General features: G+C 45.3%; 1 protein-coding gene across 1 annotated transcript in view; it reads right to left on the bottom strand.

Moving 5' to 3' along the window:
• Window positions 1-1984, bottom strand: part of HDGFL3 (HDGF like 3) — a 72248-nt gene extending 70264 nt beyond the window's left edge. The window contains exon 1 of the mRNA XM_042940870.1: window positions 1791-1984. Coding sequence (XP_042796804.1) covers window positions 1791-1874 — 84 coding nt within the window. The 5' untranslated portion in view covers window positions 1875-1984. The remainder of the gene's footprint in view (window positions 1-1790) is intronic.
• Window positions 1985-18998: the final 17014 nt, after the last annotated feature.

Below are 18998 nucleotides of genomic sequence, written 5' to 3'. Positions count from 1 at the left end.
CAACTTGTTAAGGAAACTTTAAGTATTTTCTTTTTGACTCTCAGAAGTTATTTATCAAAGGTAAGATTAAAGGAAGCCACTGGATTACAAGGAACCGACCAACTGGTGATGATAATCTTTAATTCACTTTTGACCACGTGTATACCAATGAACCCTATAGCTGTTTATTTCTTGATAAATATACTCAGAGATTCCCTAAAGGATGCCTGAAGTCACAAATCTTGCCCCTTTAAGCAGGATGGCACTTCGGTATGAAAAGTAACCAGTTATCCTACCGTGAGGTTGAGGCCAACCTACAGTTCACATGTGGAGAAGAGTGATTTTCACAGCCTAATGGAACCTGAACCTCATTTGAGATCTGAGGTTGTCAGTATTGGAAGGGATCCTACAGATGATCATTTTAGAGTTGCAGAAATGGATATTCAGTTGAAATGATTAGCCCACAAAGACCAAATACCAAGGCCCCCAATTCCTGGCACAGTGTTCTCTCCATTTCACAATCATGTCAAACTAAATACAAAAAAAAGTGATTATAACCATCCATTACTTCAACTTCACTAATTTCAGCCTGGCCACCCGTGATGTCACTTCCTTTTGTGAATGGGTGGGTTTTTTTTTTTTTCTTTCTTGGTCTAGCTATCTGCACTTTACTGTAATACAACATTTTAGAGCTCACACTCTTATTTATGCCAGTATTTCCCCACATCTACCTCTGTTCCCCAAAGATACCAACAAGCCTCCAAGATGCCTTGACCCTCCTTTCCACTGTATTTATTTCAAACAACTAACTGCCAAGTATGATCAGAATTAGAAGTAAAATTGATTTATTTTTAAAACACAAAGCACACACGGTGGTGTTGCTCTCTTCCCCAAAAGGCCTGCTTAAGAAAAAAAAAAAAAAAAAAAAAAATCGAATGCTGTGCATTACACGCAGATGCTTTCTAGAGACAAGAGCCCGGCGACAGCCTTGCTAGATAGGAAAGAGAGAGCTATTGTGGACTGTAGTGGAAGGCCAAGGAGAAGGTCTGGGATCCGACCTAAAACAAATATGGAGGTGAAAAGGCACGAGGAGCTTCCCGGACCCAGCCGCCGGGGCCAAGCGGCGAGCCCCCCTCCCCCCCCAGCTCCTCCGGGTGGGCTCGGGAGAACGATGGGCAGCGGGGATGCACGTACCCCAGGACAATGATGGGGCCCGCGGGGAACCCGGAATCGCGCGCAGGGAAGACTCAACAAGTCTGGATGGCGAAGGATGCGCCGAGGGATGGATGAACGGCTGCCAAGAGGCTCCCGCTGGCCTCGGGACGGCCACGGCCCCTTTCCAGGATCCCCGGCCGCGCGGCCCCCGCCGGCCCGCCGCCAGCCATTTGCATTACGCTCCCCTACGTGCCCCGACGTTCGCCCGGGACCCGGCTTCCCACCCGCGACCCTGCCCGCAGCGATGCCTGCCGCCCAGGCCCGCCGCCCGGCGGCGCGGGCTCCCAAGCCCCGGCGGCGGGCCTGCCCGGGCCGGAGCCGCCTTCGAAAGTGGGCGGAAGGATGGCCGCCCTCGCGGGGAGCGGGCGCGGCCCGGAACCCTCGCCTCCGGCCCGGGCACGTCCTCCGTGCGCAGCGCCGCCCGCGCCTCCGGCCCCGGCCGCGGCCGGCTCGGGGCGCCGGGCTCCCTCCGGGCGCCGGGCGCCGGGCTCCGGGCCGAGGCGGATGGGGACGGGGACGGGAGGGGGGGGGCGGGCGCGCCATCATGAAGGGGAAAATGGTGGGCGGGCGGGCCCGCCCGCGGCCGCCGTACTCACCCGGGCCGGCCAGTGCGGGTAGCCCTTCATCTTGGCGAAGACCAGGTCGCCCGCCTTGTACTCGCGGGGCCGCGGACGCGCCATCCCGGCCGCTTCCTCCCCCGGTCGTCCTTGGTCGCCGCGAAGATGCCGGGAGGCCGCCCCCCCGCGGGCCGACGGACTGCGCCGCGCTCCCCGCGGGCCTCGAGCGGGCGGGCGGACGAGCGGCCGCTCCGACGAGGGGAAGCGGCGAGGCGGCGGCTGAGGCGAGGGGTGGGCGGGGGGCGCAGCAGGCCCGGCAAATCACGGCCCGGCAGCGGGGGAGGGGAGCCCCCGGCCGCTCGGCTCTCGCCCGCGCCGAGGTCCCCGCCGCCGCCGCGCGCTGCTCACAGGCGCCGCGTCGCCTGCCTCATGCCGCCGCCGCCGCCGCCGCCGCCGCCGGCCTCCCTCCCGGGCTCCCGGGCGCGGCGCGAGCGCCGGGCCTCGCGCCTCCTCCGAATTCCTCCTCGGGCAGCGACCGCAAACACGATCTTATTATTGTTCTCGCGCGCGCTCAGCATCCCCCCCGCCCCGCTTCCCGCTCCCCTCCCCTCCCGCGCCGGCCGGTTAATTCCTAGGTACACGGCCGGCTTTCGCCCAGAAACCGAGCGCGCCAGCCCGGCTGCTCGGCGGGCGGGCGGGCGGGCGGTGGGCGCGTCCTCCCCCAGCACCGAAGCCCGCGCGGGGCGGGCGGGAGCGCCTACTCCGGAGGACGCCCGCCGCCCGCTCTCTTTTGTTCTGGGCCCGGAGCTGCCTGGCGCAGCGCAGCCAATCACCACCTGGCCGCCCCCCTCCCCGCCGGCCAGCGCCACCCTGGGGGGCGCTCCCCCCCCCCCGCCCCCGCCTGGCCGCCCCCCGCGGCCACTGCTGCGGATGCTCTCCGGTGAGTGGGGCACAAAGGCGCTCCAGGCCTGGGGGACGACTGCGGAGGGGACCCGCTGCCCCGAGCATCAACCAGGCTGCTTGGAAAGAGCACCGCTCCGGAGTCGGCGATCTTGTCCGGTTCTCGCCCCAGGTCTGCCCTTGACAGTGGGTTGGGACCCACCTAGGGCAGGCTCTGGAGCCGGGGTCGCGGGACGTGCCGTCCTGGGCCGAGCGGCACAGTCGGGATTCGAACGCGGACCCGCGCGCCTCCAAAGTCCACAAAAGCTTATGCTTCTCCTTGCGTGGATCCTTACAGGCCTGCAGTTTTGTGGAAGGGACTGAACTCTGGCAGGTCACTCGTTTCCAGTCCTGCCAACGTTTTGGACAACGTGTGTTGAATCTGTCCAATGATGACCGCTACTTCTTTACAGCATCCTGAAGCCCACCTTTGGGAAGTCAGCGGGCGCAGCTCCTGAGTGGAACCGACTTTCTGTGGCCTTCATTTTGTCACAAGAACAGTTCTTGTGTGCGTCTGTCCCCTCTTCTAAGCTCTCCTGCCCTCCCCCCCCCCCTTTGATAGCAGCTATTTCTTTCTATCAGCATCTGCCTCCCTCACTTGCCTTGTAGAACTGTGTGTGTGTGTGTGTGTGTGTGTGTGTGTGTGTGTGTGTGTGGAATACCAACCCTTGCTCCTGTTCCTAGTGCTGGGCTTCCAATAATGGAGCTCTAAAGTCTCTAGACTTTCTGATGATTATGTTGTTACTAGTGCTTGACATGACCCCCTAATGCATTTCCTTACCACTTGCATCTGGTGATTTTCCTTTTCAGATATGACCCCTTCCTCATAGCTCCTACAGGCTCACCTGTCTTGTTTTCTCACTGTGCAAAACTAGTCTAGGTCCTTTGGCCTCCGTTATGATAGCCAGCATCAGCCGGTTCAGGCTTCTATAACAAAATACCATAGACGGGGTGACTTAAAAACAACGGAAAGTTTATTTCTCACCGTTCTGGAGGCTGGGAGGTCCAAGAACAAGGCAGTTCTGTTTTTTTGGTGAGGACCGGCTTCCTGGTTCATAGAGGACAGTGTTTTCAGCAGTGTTTACCCTGTGTCCTTCTACAGGTACGAGTGGGAAGAGGGCATGGGGGCTCCCTGGGGTCCCTTTTGTAAGGACACTAATCCCATTCATGAGGCCTCCACCCCATGACCTCATCCCCTCCCAAAGCCTTCACTTCCAAATACATTTGACATTAGGATTTCGCATATGAATTTAGGGAGGACACAAACCTTCAGTCCATAGCAGTCTGCTAATGTGCCTCCCACTTGTACCACCTGTCATGTGTATCTGTCATCATGCCATCATGCGCCGTCCGTGAACCTGTGAATGGTTCCTATGTCATCTTATGTCAAAACTCAATCCCTCCGACTAGCTTCAAAGCCCTGGCTGTTGGCTGCCTGCCCCCTATGGTCCAGCCTCCCTGTGGGCATAGGGTGGAAACAGGGGAGAGGAAAGGAATGAGAACGGAAGGTTGTCAGTTGGAAACCACAGGGAGACTTTCAGCAGAGAAGGGACATGATCCTGGTTTGGGTCCAGACGAATTACTCTGGTGGCCAGCGCGGAGGTGGATTTGAGGCTAAGAGTCTGGAGGCAGGAGCTTAGCTGTGGTGGTGGGTGCTGTCACCAGGAGACAGAGGGGCTGTGACAGGGCTTGCTGACTCACTGGATGGTAACTAGGGAGGAAGAACCAAGTCAGAAACCCTTCCCTGGTTTCTGGGTTAAGCAACAGGATGATTAGTTTTGGCACTCAGATGAGGAAATCCATGAAGAAAGGGCAATCTGGGGATGAGATTACAAGTGGTTTTGTGCGTTGAAATTTCCGTGGGGCGTCTGGAAAGGGATGCTTAGTGAACAGCTGAATATACAGCTTAGAGAAGGTGGTCAAGACAGAATATAGAGATTTCAATGATACCATTATACCAGTGGTGGTTGAAACCCTGAAGAAGGTTCCCAGGAGACTGTATCCAATCAGAAAAGCAGTGGCCAAGGATGGAGCCCGGTAACACTGACCTTTAAGGATCAGACAGGAAAAAAAAGAAAGAGGAGTAGAGTGCTGGGGGAACCAAAAAAATCAGAGAATGTCCAAAAGGAGGGATCCTTCCAGACAGATGCCCACAGGAAGGTCAAGTGGAATAAGAAACGAGATGGACGCATCGAATCTGGTGACCGAGAAGTCTTTGGTGACCTTGGTGGGAACTGTCTCACTGACATGGTGGAGGGGAAGAAACCAGGGAGCAGCAGCGGCCCCAGATGCAAGTGAGATGCGCGCATGTGGAGGCAGCCAGTGTAGACACCTCTTTCCAGGCAATGGAGGAGGACGAGCAAGAACGCAGGAAGGGTGAGCTGTCCTGTCGTGACTGGCTGCTTTTTAAAAGATTGGAGAAACAGAGGAGTTTACAACGTGGAGAAGCAGTCAACGGAAAGGTTGAAGACAGAGTCCGAGGGGGGCGCGTCACTCGTGGGGCCAGGAGATGTCTCCCAGCTGGGCGTTGGTTTCAGGGTTTCGTCTGAGCCTGGTCTCACCGCTCAGCACACGTCACGTGCCTGCTTCCCATGCCCTAACCAAGTCAGCCTTAATAACAGACGCACAGGGCATCCCCCGTGATCCCCTGGCTGGTCCTCAGGAACCTCCTAATGTGCCTGGCTGAGAGCCCGTCCGTCTCCACGTCCAGGCTGAATGCAGACCACCTTGTCAACACAGTGCTGCTGGGGTTGATGCACTGCCCTGTGGCTTTCACTGCAGACAGGGCTTTCAGACTGGTTCCTCTGCTTTTATGCAAAGGACTGTTCCTGTGGCGATACCAGAACAATGCTCTATTCAAATATTTAACAGATAATAAGTAACCCTTTAGAGACACCAGGAAGGCCATTAAGAGTCTGATGTATTTTATTTTAGTTTGGCCCCAAGAGCTGGTCTCTTCGTTATGTCAAAATAGAACGCATTAATTTTACTTATGAAACTTGGAAAGAACTCCGTTCACAAATGGTTATAATAACTTCCTTTGATCACTTTTGATTTTATTATCCTAAAATCCCTCCAGGTTCCTACTTCGCCCTGCCCTTGGCGCTCTGGCCTTTTTGCCACTCCTCTTCCCTCTCACACACATCCACATGTTTGGCTGACCCTGTCCGGTTTTCTTTTCTTTAAAATTTTTTTAAAGCTTATTTATTTATTTTGAGGCAGAGAGAGAGAGAGAATAAGCGTGGGAGGGGCAGAGAGGAGGAGAGACAGAATCCCAGGCAGGCTTCACCACCATCAGCGCAGAGCCCAATGTGGGGCTGGGACACACCAACTGTAAGATCATGATCTGAGCCTAGATAAGTGTCGGACGCCTCACTGACTGCGCCTCCCACTACGCTGACCAGTTTTCACCTTCTCCTTTCATATCTTTACTCAGGTTCTTTACAAAATTCTAATAGCTCCTTCAAATGGCCTTCCCTCCCCCCATTCACCCACTCTGTGATGCTTCATTTGCCTAAAATCAATCCCTCCTCCCCAAATTAGGTATGCGATGATACATATAAAGCACCTAGCACAATCAATCCCTGGCAAATAGTAAGTACTCATTCAACATTAGTCGATAGTCTCACCTTTGTTTTTGTTGTTAACATGGTGCAGTGGCAAGATTTGTGGAAAGGGAGTCAGGAAAATTTGGTATTCTCACACACATGCACACATACACACATGCACACACACATCAGTTTGTCCCCGGGAGCTCCCTGAACTTTGCATCAGAGTTCATTTCTATTACTTTTGCCACTAGAGGCACCTTTCAAATGTCCTCTGACTTGGTCCCAGAGGAACTGGTCTCGCCAGTCCTTGAAAGAGAAGGGGCTGTAAGACATTGACACCTTCTTGAGAGTCAGGGAAAGGACTGTAATGTACTACTTGTGGTGAGAGAGAGAACACCCACCTTGGCGTGAGCATCAGGCAATTCTAGGTTGGCAGAAGGAACTATAAAGTCAACATGGGCCATGATAGGACAGGGTATGGGTCAACGGTTGGGGGCAGTCATCACGGCTGGGTATAACAGCAACAAATGTACTCAGATCACCAAAGAGGGGAGAAGAGAGCACCCCGATAATGATCCCAGAAGCATGGTGATGGTCTCTGAAGACACTACTTGAGCTACCTGGGATCTTATCTGCAGAAAGAAAGGAAGATTGTTTCCGGTCCTGGGAATTCTCCCTGATACTCAGAGCCCAAAGGCTGTTTCCACTGAGATTTCTCTCATTCTCACCCCTTCACTGTCCTGTTCTGGGTCGAGGAGCAAACTGGAGCATGTTAATGAATTGCTAGGTTTTTGTAGGGGAAGGGATTCAGGATGTAGAAGCCCTTAAAGACTTTTACCTTAACTTTGCAGATTTGGCTACCATTTCGGCTAGTGTAGTTCCAATATTAGCACAGACGCTGCTGAAGAAAACACTGGATCAGCAGCTTGCATTCATTTCTTCATTTATTGAAAAAAAACATTTGCTGGGGTGCGCTATGCGCCCACCACTGTCTGAGGTCTAGGGGCCATGGAGAACAGGGACGATGGTGAAGGAGTCAATACCATGCCGGATGAAGTGATGTTGCAGGAGTTTGGGGAGAGTACGGCAGCTAAGTTCAACCATCTGACGGGCTACTTTGTGGACTGAAGGATGTGGGAGAAACGATGCCTCGCTAGTTCTAGGCCTAGGCATCAAGACATACAGCACCTTCCATTTTCACCCTGTTGGCGTTCCGACCTACCGTGCAATAATTACAGATACCCTGCTGGTATGGAAGGGGAGGAGCACGTGGAGAGAGACAGGCCTTAGAGAATGGAAAAAATGGAGAGAGAGAGAGAGAGAGGGAGAGAGAGAGATCCAACCAGCCCCCAACTCTTCCGGTCCCCCTCACTGAAGTGCCAGACATGTGAGCGAAGTCATTGTGGATCCCCAAACCCCAATTAAGCTAGCCTAGTCGACATCACATGGCCCAAGGACATACTGTCCCTATTGAACCTTGCCTAAATTGCAGAATTATGTGCAAATAAATGGCAGCAGTGGTTTTAAGACACAAAACTTTGGGGTAGGTTGTTACGTAGCAACAGATAACTAAAGTGGAGAGTAATAGTAGATTAGATACAGCTGAAGAGAGCTAGTGATCTGGAAGATAGATCAAAAGGAAAAATATGCAGACTGAAGCCCAGAGAGAGAAAAGGGAAAAACAGAAAATACCATAGTATAGTCACAGGAGCTTTCTGTTGGTTCGTATTTGTAAGGTGTTTCTTATCTGTGTGTTACAATTGGAAAGTGTAATATGGAGTCCCAGAGGGTGAGATAATAAAGAGAATGGGGTAAAGGCAATATTTGGAGCCACAATGGCCAAGAATTTTCTAAAACTAATGAAAACTATTATGCCATGGGTTAAAAAGTATTTTGAGTGCCAATGCTGATAAACAAAACCTCACCCAAGAACATCGTAGTAAAATTGTTGAAACCCATAGACAAAGAGAAGCAGAAAAACACATTCTCTTCGAAGGTGTAGCCAAAAGACTGATGACTGATTTACCAACAGAAAGAAAAGAACCACAACCTGAAATCCCACGCCAAGCCAACGGCCTTTAAATAAAGAGAAAGATAATTGTTAGGCAGGTATAAACCTAGAGAACTCAGCAATTGTAGATCTCACTAAATGAAGGACCAAAGGGAGTTGGTCAGGCAATAAGAAAATAATCCCAGATGGAGGCGGGAGAGGCAGAAAGAAATGAAGAACAATGAAAAACATGAATATTCAAGTCTAAATAAACATTGACTATATAAAGTTAAGAAATGATGAATTGCTTTGGTCCTATTTATGGAGAAATAAAAATTCACACGATGTGAGATTGGGGTAAATGGAATAGAAAGGTCTACAGTCCTCATACAGAAGGTTTTAATGGAACGACACAGAAATTGGTACACGTCCGCACATTACATTTTCATAGGTTAGAGACACATGTTGTGACCTCTAAACAACTAAAAGAAAAATAATAAAAGGATGCTCAACTAATGGGATGAATAAGAAAATAATAAAATAGTACAGAACCCAAGAAAGTAAGAAAGGGGAGAAAAAAAAAAGAACATGGAAATAACAGAACATAGACATAACAAAAAACATAGAACATGGACTAAATATGAAATAAATCACATAGCATATTTATTTTTAAATGTTTTATTTATTTTTGAGAGAGAGAGCACGAGCAGGGGGGTGCAGAGAGAGGGAGACAGAGGATCCAAAGCAGGCTCCACACTGACAGTAGCAAGCCTGAAGTGGGATTCGAACTCATGAACAACAAGATCATGACCTGAGCCAAAGGAGGATGCTCAACTGACTGAGCTACACGGCTGCCCCCATATAGCATATTTAAACCCAAACATATCTGTGATCATATTAAAGGTAAAAGTGACAAATAACTCCAATTACAATTAAAAGATTGTCAGACTGGATTAAAAAGACAGTCAACCTAATGCTGCTTATGAGAGACACATCATTTTCTTTTTCTTTTTGCTTTCTTTCTTTTTTTTTTTTTAATTTTTTTTTTCAACGTTTTTTATTTATTTTTGGGACAGAGAGAGACAGAGCATGAACAGGGGAGGGGCAGAGAGAGAGGGAGACACAGAATCGTAAACAGGCTCCAGTCTCCGAGCCATCAGCCCAGAGCCTGACGCGGGGCTCGAACTCACGGACCGCGAGATCGTGACCTGGCTGAAGTCGGACGCTTAACCGACTGCGCCACCCAGGCGCCCCTTTTTATTTTTATTTTTTAATGTTTTTGTAATTTATTTTTGAGACAGAGAGAGACAGAGCATGAGCAGGGGAGGGGCAGAGAGAGAGGGAGACACAGAATCCGAAGCAGGCTCCAGGCTCCGAGCCGTCAGCACAGAGCCCGACGTGGGGCTCCAACTCACGGACCGTGAGATCGTGACCCGAGCCGAAGCCGGACGCCTAACCAACTGAGCCACCCAGGCGCCCCAATCGTTTTCTTTTTAAATAAAGTTATTTTATTATTTTGAGAGAGCGAGTGAGCACAAGGGGGGTAGGAGCAGGAAAAGAGGGAAAGAGAATCCCAAGCAGACTCTGTGCTGACAGCACAGAGCCCTACACGGGGCTCGAACTCACGAACTGTGAGGTTGTGACCTGAGCCGAGGTCAAGAGTCAGGCGCTTAACCGACTGAGCCACCCGGGCACCTCAAGAGGTGCCTCTTAACTAGGGATATTGAAAGGCTGGACGTAAAAGATTTTCTATTGCAAATACCAATAGAAACTGTCTTTACTAACAATCAGACAAAATAGACTTTAAGGCACAAAGCATTGCTGTAGATCAGTGGTTCTCAACAAGGAGCGATTTTGCCCCCCAGTGCACATTTGGCAATGTCTAGAGATGGTTTTGATTGTCACAGCTTGGGGTGGGGCTGCTACAGAACAAGGATGCTGAAATATCCTCCAAGACATAGGATGGCACACCATCCCCCTAACAAAGAACTATTTTGCCCAAAATGCCAATGGTGCCACAACTGAAAAATACTGCCATAAAGAGACATCACATTAAAATAAAAAGGTCGGGGCACCTGGGTGGCTCATTGGTTAAGCATCCAACTCTTAACCTCAGCTCAGGTCTTGATCTCAGGGTCGTGAGTTCAAGCCCCGTGTTGGGCTCTGGGCCGGGGCATAAAGCCTACTTTAAAAAATATAAAATTAAAAGGGCAACTCACCAGAAAGAAATAAAATGCTTAATTTATAACACTAATAACACAAAAATATATAAAGCCAAAAGCTGACAGAATTAAAAGAATAGACAAATCCACAATTATGGCGGGAGATTTTAACACAGTTTTCTTGGGAGCCAATAGAACTAGTAGACAAAAGAAAAAAATCAGTAAGAAGATAGATGGTTTGAATAACAGAAGTAACAAACATAATCTTGTTGTAACACGGCACCAAATATCTGTAGAATCACAGCATTTTTTTAAAAATTTTTTTAACGTTTATTTATTTTTGAGACAGAGAGAGACAGAGCATGAGCAGGGGAGGGTCAGAGAGAGGGAGACACAGAATCCGAAACAGGCTCCAGGCTCCGAGCTGTCAGCACAGAGCCCGACGCGGGGCTCGAACTCACGGACCGCGAGATCGTGACCTGAGCCGAAGTCGGCCGCTCGACCGACTGAGTCACCCAGGCGCCCCAAATCACAGCATTTTTAAACACACATGGAACATTTACCAAAGTCGACCATATGTTGGCTCATAGAGTTAGCCCCAATAGCTTTCAAAGGATTAAAATTAGGAATGGTTTATTCTCTGACCACAGTAGAATTAAGCAAGAAATCAGCAGCAAAGAAGAAACTAGGAAATTCCCCAAATGTTTGGAAATTAGACAATAGTTTTGTTGCCTAATTTTAAATAACCTATGAGTCAAGGAAGAACTCACAATGGAAATAAAAATATATTTTGAATTGAATAATACCAGAAACACAATGTATCTAAGATTGTAAGATGAAGTGAAAGCTGTTTAGAAAGTCTTAAATCCATGTATTAAGAAAAAAGGATAAAAAGCAATGTTTATGCATCTATCTCAAGAACTTAGAAAAATAACAGAAAGGTACCCTTCCCTAAAAAAAGAGAGAAGGAAGAGAATAACAGAGAGCAGAAATTAATAAGCTATAAAAATACATCATAGAGGGGATCCTCATAGCCAAAGGCTGGTTTTCTAAAAGGACTAATAAAATGAATAAGCCTCTGTCAAGACTGATCAAAAGAAATAGGGAAAGCACAAAAAAACAAATACGAGGAATGAAAAAGGGGACACTGTTTCAAATTCTACAGATATCAAAATCAGAAGAAGTACACGGTGGACAATTTTATGCCAATACATTTGACAATTTAGATGAAACTGACAATGTCCTAGGAAGACACAAGAAGAAAGAGAAATGTGAATAGTCCTAAATCTACCAAAGAGAGAAATTTCATCTGTAAGTAAAATCTTCCCCCAAAGAAAATTATAAGCCCAGATGTCTTCACTGGTATATCATACCAAACATTTTAGGAAGAAAGAGTGCCAATCTCACACAAACTCAGAGAACAGAAAAAGAGAGAAGCCTTCCTGTTTTATGAGGCCAACACAATCTTCTTTTCTTCTTCAATATTTTATTTTTAAGTAAAATCTACACCCAACGTGGGGCTCAGACTTACAACCTTGAGATCAAGAGTCACATGTTGTACTGCCTGAGCCAGCCAGGCACCCCCCGACACAATCTCAATACTAAAACCTGACAAGTACAATACAAAAGAGGAAAAACACATACCAGTCTCTCTTATAGATGAAAAAAATCTCAACCAAAATATCAGCAAATCAAATCCTGGTATATACAAAAAGAATAATATATCACGACAAATTTGAATCTAGTCCAGAATACAGATTGTTTAACACCTGAGAATCAATGTCATTCACAACATTAATACATGCAAGGAAAAAAATCGCATGATCCTTTAAAGAATTTTTTTAAATGTTTATTTATTTTTGAGAGAGAGACAAAGTTTGAGCAGGGGAGGGGCAGAGAGAGAGGGAGACAGAATCTGAAGCAGGCTCCAGGCTCTGCACAGAACCCAACAAGGGGCTCGAATTCATGGACATAGAGGTCATGACCTGAACCGAAGCTGGACCTTTAACTGACTGAGACACCCAGGCACCCCACACGATCCTTTAAAGAGATGCCGGAAAACTGATAAAATTCAACATGCATTTTTTTAAATAGCAAACTAGAAATAGATATGAATCTTCTTAAGGGAATAAAGGGTATCTATCAAAAACTTACAACAAACTTCCTACTTAATAGTGAAATATTGAAAAATTTCCCTAGGATTGTGAGTAAGGCAAGGATATTTGTTATTACTTCTTTTCAAGATTCTTATCCTATGGAATAAGGAAAGATGAAAATGCAAAAAAATATGTGGCGTCTGGGTGTCTCAGTTGGTTGAGTGTCTGACTTCAGCTCAGGCCATGATCTCACGGTCTGAGAGTTCGAGCCCTGTGTCAGGCTCTGTGCTGACAGCCCGGAGCCTGGAGCCTGCTTCTGATTATGTGTCTCCCTCTCTCTGCCCCTCTTCACTCACACTCTGTCTCTCTTTCTCTCAAAATAAATAAACGTTAAAAAAGTTAATAAAAGAAAACAATGCAAAAACTAAAAGTATTATTTGCAGATGACATAATTATGTACGTAGAAAGTCTAAATGAATCTCATCAATATACTATTAGACTAAGGGAATTCAGCAATGTCACTGCATGAAAGGTCAATATAGAAAAAACATCACTGCATTTCTGTATACCAGCAATAAACAATTAGCAAATAAAGTTTTAGGGGCACCTGGGTGGCTCAGTCGGTGGAGGGTCTGACTCTTGATTTCGCCTCAGGTCATGATTCCAGGGTTGTGGGATCAAGTCCCGCATCGGGCTCCGTGCTGAGTATGGAGCCTGGTTGAGATTCTGTCTCCCTCTGCCCCTCTCCTCTGCTCGTGTGTGCTCTCTCTTTCAAAAATAAAAAAATAAATCAATAAACAATAGAAAATGAAATTTTAGAAATGATACCATTGGCAATAGCATGAAGAAAACATCAACTATGTGGAATAAATCTAATGATTTACACAGAAAACTATAAAATATTATTTAGAGAAATTAAAGAAGACTAAATAAATGGAGAGAGATATTATTTTCTTAGATTGGAAGACTCAATGTTATAAATGTGTTGATCCTCCCCAAACTGATCTATGGGTCTCAAGTAAACCAAATTAAAATCCCAACAACATCTTTTGTGTATGTGTGGAAAATGACAAGCTGATTTCAAAACATATGAAATGCAAAGAGGCAAAAATAGCCACACGACACTAAAAAAGAACAAAGTTGGAGGACTTACTTTACCAGATATGAATATTTATCAAGGTAAAGTGTTTAAGGCAGTAAACTTATAGCACCAAGACAGAAAAATAAACAATGAGACAAAAACACAAGAGAAACCAACCCACATATATATATGGATATTTGACTTATGAAAAAGATACACTTTGGGGAAAGTTCTGCCTTTTACATAAAGAGTGCTGAGTCAATAAAATATATTGACTTTTATCTTAAGATATATGCAAAAATCAATTCCAGGTATATTGTGGTTTTAAATGTGAAAAGCAGAAGAATAAAGTAATGAATGTGGGGAAGGCAAAACTTTTTAAAATAGGATACCCCCTTCCAAATCCCTGAATAAACATAAAGAATTGATTAATTGAAGTACACTAAAATTAGAAATTGAGACTCCATTAAGCCAGTAAAAAGACAAACTATAGAGTGTGAGAAAATATTTACAAGACATGTAATCATCAAGCGGCTTATATCTAGAATATAAAAAGATCTGTTAATCAGTAAGAAAAAGCAACGATCCAAACGAAAGACAGTTAAAAAACTTGGACAGGCACTTTCCAAAAGGTTTTGGACATACGGCGAAGAAACTAATGAAAAGCTTCTCAAATCCTTACTTATCAGGGAAATGCAAATTACAGTAAGAATGAACTAACACAACCCTGCCACAAGGCTAAAATTAAGAGTACTAACAATACCAAGTGTTACCAAGGATGTGGAGTAACTGAAGCTTCCAAACACTGCCAGCAGAAGTACTAATTGGTGCAACCCATTTGGAAAACAATTTATCTTACTAAAGTTGAAGATATGATCCACTCAAGTTTAAGAGAAAAAAAAGACTCCTTCTCTAAATATATAAATGCGAACATATGTGCAACAAAAGTCACGCACAAGAATTTTCTTAGAAGCATTCTTCAAAATTGTCAAAACCTAGAAACAGTCCAGTTGTCCATCAGCACTAGAACGGATAAACTGTAGAATGGTCATATAATGGAATACTTCATAAGAATGAAGAAACTACTCTCACGTGCAGAAACATGGAATGAATTAATCTTACCGCGTAGAACAAAAGAAGCCAGACCCACGGAAGAATCGATACTGTGTGATTTCATTTACAAAAAATTCAGAATGTATCTTTGCTGTTAGAATTTGGGACAAGCGATTACCTTTAGGAAGAAAGATGCGAATAATTGTTGGAAAGGGGCACAGGTGATTTTTGGGCGCTGGTTATGTTCTTTTTCTCCATCCGGGGAAGTGTTCGCACAACTCTGTTCACCTTATGACAATCACGCTGTACGCATGTTTTTTTTTTTCCACATCTTTATAATTTCTGTATTTGGATAAAGTTAATTTCAAAATAAAAATGAGGCTTGGGTTTTTGGGCCATGGCTAAAAATTCTGCAATCAACTCCATTTAAGAGCTTTTATGTCCAATGCTGCTTTCTTTGAACAAATTCCTAAAGGATGAAGGGGATTTCTAGCTTTCAAAGAGACTTCAAGAACTGAAGGTAATTCTTGGAAGGTATATAGATTTCCAAATCATTAAGGGCCACTTACCAATAAGTGGGTAAAATTCTGTAAATTCTCCCCCTTGAACTTCTCAAGGGGAGAAATGATTTCATTCACTTCTGGATGCCCGAGACCTATCACATGAGCTGACTCAGCTCTATACCAGGTGTGGCTGACAGGTTTCACTAACTGTGTCAACTCTAAATGGTGCAACTCTAATGGCTTCCTAGAACACTGTGTAGGAGAGAATGCATTCTGAAACTTCACCCAGGATCAAGATTCTGTGATCAGTTAGCAATGTCTGCCATGGGTACCAAAACCAAAACGGTGATCTATGCAACTCGTACAATTCCCGTGGGGCTGAAAGGTGCCACAACCACGGAATCTTGGCTGATGGTGCAGAACACTGAATTAAGAGCATCATTTGTCCAGGAACTCACCATAGGACCAAAAGGCTTTGAGGCTAATGATGGCCATTAGGAAAGAAAAGTCAGTGAATCAGGCAGGAAAACTAATGACTGTGGAGGAAGCAATGTTTGATGGAGAGAAAAATAATAGTAAAGGAAGTTGGCAGCGAAAGAGAGTGACACGGAAAGAATTCAGAAATAGTACTTAGGACCTCCAATGTCGACACATCAACTCGTCCCCAATGAATGTTCTGCAGAAAACTGCCCTTTAGGACATTCCTAAGCAGGTTTGCTCCTAGCATTGTGAGACCCCAGACAAGAACATAAACTGAGGCCACGTATCAAATGAAAATATTTAAAACTTATAAATCATGCTAACATACTATTAGATAAAATGTGTTCTGCTCATCTACTTTGGCAAATAAATGTACCTTCGAAATGATAATACTGAAAAATGTGTAAGTCTGTATCATCTTCATGTGATTAAAAGATGACAAAAAACAAAGATGATGAACATAATTATTACTAATGTCTGTGATATATAACTGTAGTTCTTGGGTGCTTTTGAAAAGTTATTTCCATCGGGAGAAATGCAGGTCTGCCGCAAAACTGTAATTGGCAATAACATTCTCAAAGCAATATCTAGATTTGGAAATAAACCGAGAATTTCACATGCCATGTATATCATAATAAGCAGCAATGGGGCTGCATATATAAAACGGTCATTATTACAGAATAAAAAAAAAGTTTTTTAAATGTTTACTTACAGAAAGACAGAGTGGGGTGGGGGAGAGGCAGACAGAGAGGGAGACACAGACGCAGAGAGGGAGACACACACAGAGAGGGAGCTGTCAGCACAGAGCCTGATGCAGGGCTTGAGCCCATAAACCATGAGATCATGACCTAAGCTGGAGTCAGACGCTTAACTGAGCCACCCAGATGCCCCAGTTACAGAATTTTTATTAAAATATTTTAATTTCAGAGTGCCTGGGTGGCTCAGTCAGTTAAGCATCTGACTCTTTTTTTTTTTTATTAAAAAAATTTTTTTTAAACGTTTATTTATTTTTGAGACAGAGAGAGACAGAGCATGAACAGGGGAGGGGCAGAGAGAGAGGGAGACACAGAATCTGAAACAGGCTCTAGGCTCTGAGCTGTCAGCACAGAGCCCGACGCGGGGCTCGAACTCACAGACCGTGAGATTGTGACCTGAGCCGAAGTCAGACGCTTAACCGACCAAGCCACCCAGGCGCCCCAAGCATCTGACTCTTGATGTTGGCTCAGGTCATGATCTCATGGTTCATGAGGGCAAGCTCCGCATTGGGTTCTGCGTTGACAGTGTGGAGCCTGCTTGGGATTGTCTGTCTCCCTCTCTCTCTGTCCCTCCCCTGCTTTCAAAATAAATAAAATAAACATTTAAAAATATTTTAATTTCCTCATATGTTATTAATATTTATATCATGATGTTTATTATCTCCTAAAGGAACATCTGGATACTCATGGTACTTCTTTTTTTTTCTTTAAAAAAAAATTTTTTTTTACATTTTATTTATTTTTGATAGAGAGAGAGAGAGACAGAGCACAAGGCGGGGGAGGGGCAGAGAGAGGGAGACACAGAATCCAAAGCAGGTTCCAGGCTCCCCCCCAGCTGTCAGCACAGAGCCCGACGCAGGGGTTGAACCCATGAACCGTGAGATCGTGACCTGAGCCTAAGTCAGTTGCTTAACCGACTGAGCCACCCAGGCACCCCACTCACGGTATTTCTTAAATTCTTTCAAAATATTTTTCAATGTTGAGATATTCCAGAGAAAACAAAAAATAGCAGTATCTGGCTTGATTGTTTCAAATTTCTCTTTAATTGACGTACTTTTATCAGAAAGTGGCCTCCATAGAAATTACTATTAGAATCATTTTGTAAGTAAACCTTCTCCTTCAGAATCATGCACACTCTTGTTTCCATATTCTTTTTTTTTTAATTTTTTAAATATTAATTTATTTTTGAGAGAGAGAGACAAAGTGTGACCAGGGGAGGATCAGAGAGAGGGAAACACAGAGTCCGAAGCAGGCTCCAGGCTCCAAGCTGTCAGCACAGAGCCCGACGCGGGGCCCGAACTCATAAACTGAGAGATCACGACCTGAGCTGAAGTTGGGCGCCCAACTGACTAAGCCATCCAGGTGCCCCTATTGTTTCCCTGTTCTGATATCCTAATATTTTATTGGACTTGTACCCATTGTTGTGTATTTCATCTGCAATTCTCAAAAATATTTTCTCTAAAATTAAATGATTCTAATCCTTTTTAAAAGTGAAATCGGGGGCGCCTGGGTGGCTCAGCCAGTTAAGCGTCCGACTTCAGCTCAGGTCACGATCTCACGGTCTGTGAGTTTGAGCCCCGCGTCGGGCTCTGGGCTGATGGCTCAGAGCCTGGAGCCTGCTTCCGATTCTGTGTCTCCCTCTCTCTCTGCCCCTCCCCCGTTCATGCTCTGTCTCTGTCTCAAAAATAAATAAATGTTAAAAAAAAAAAAAAGTGAAATCGTTTTTTTTCCGATTAAACTTTTGCTAACAATTTTAGTAGCTAGCAACAGTTAATGCCAAATAACGGTAGATAGCTCAAATTCAAAATTATTTTTAATGCCCAATGAATACCATGACTCATTTTTTCATTTGAGAATTTTCATTTATTTCATTGAACTCTTTTTGGGCATTTCATATCTCATCTCTATTAAATCTAATTGCCTTAACAACATTCATTTGGATTACTAGTTAGCGTCCCAGAATGGCTTTAAGGTCAAATTTGGTATATTTTCATCAAGATTGTCTTATCTTTGTCTTATCTGTTACTGGGGCCTCAAAACGAAGCTAATAAAGGCACACACATTTTACTTGATGTTAATATTTAAATTTTCATATGTATGGAGGCCTTCATAGAAAACAAATTAAGACCGCAAAGAAGTGGTTACGCCCGGGACTTACATACCATTTTAACAAAGGTTGATGAATGTGGAGAAGAGACAAGACAGAGGAAAAGGGGTTTATAGGTTCCCAGAGGTGGTCAATTGTGGGAAGGTGAGGATATGGGGGAACTAATGGAAGATAATGATTATTTTAGCAAAATATGTTTGTGCACAGCACCTTGGTGCTGACTTTCTGTCTGCAGTGGTTAAGAACGGTTCCCCTGATATGGGAGGGTGGGGGCGGGACTATCTTCACAAATCTATGTCTTGCTTTTAGGAAGATAGGGGGAGGGCAAAAAGTTGGGTTTTTTGTTTTGTTTGTTTCTTTGTTTTATTTTATTTATTTACTTATTTTTGCATTTGCTGCCTTATTGCCTTCAGCTCAAAACAATCCTTATGTCAAAGAGGCACATTTTGAGAGGGCATATTCTGATGTCCTTCAATATCATGTATAACCTTTGAACTGTTTCAGACAATGTCTCTGTCAGAACAGATGAG

The sequence above is a fragment of the Panthera leo genome, chromosome B3, assembly GCF_018350215.1.
Source record: "Panthera leo isolate Ple1 chromosome B3, P.leo_Ple1_pat1.1, whole genome shotgun sequence".
In the NCBI taxonomy this organism is placed as follows: Eukaryota; Metazoa; Chordata; class Mammalia; order Carnivora; family Felidae; genus Panthera; species Panthera leo.
The sequence above is the reverse complement of the archived record's forward strand: the minus strand, read 5'-3'. Positions and strand labels throughout refer to the sequence as shown.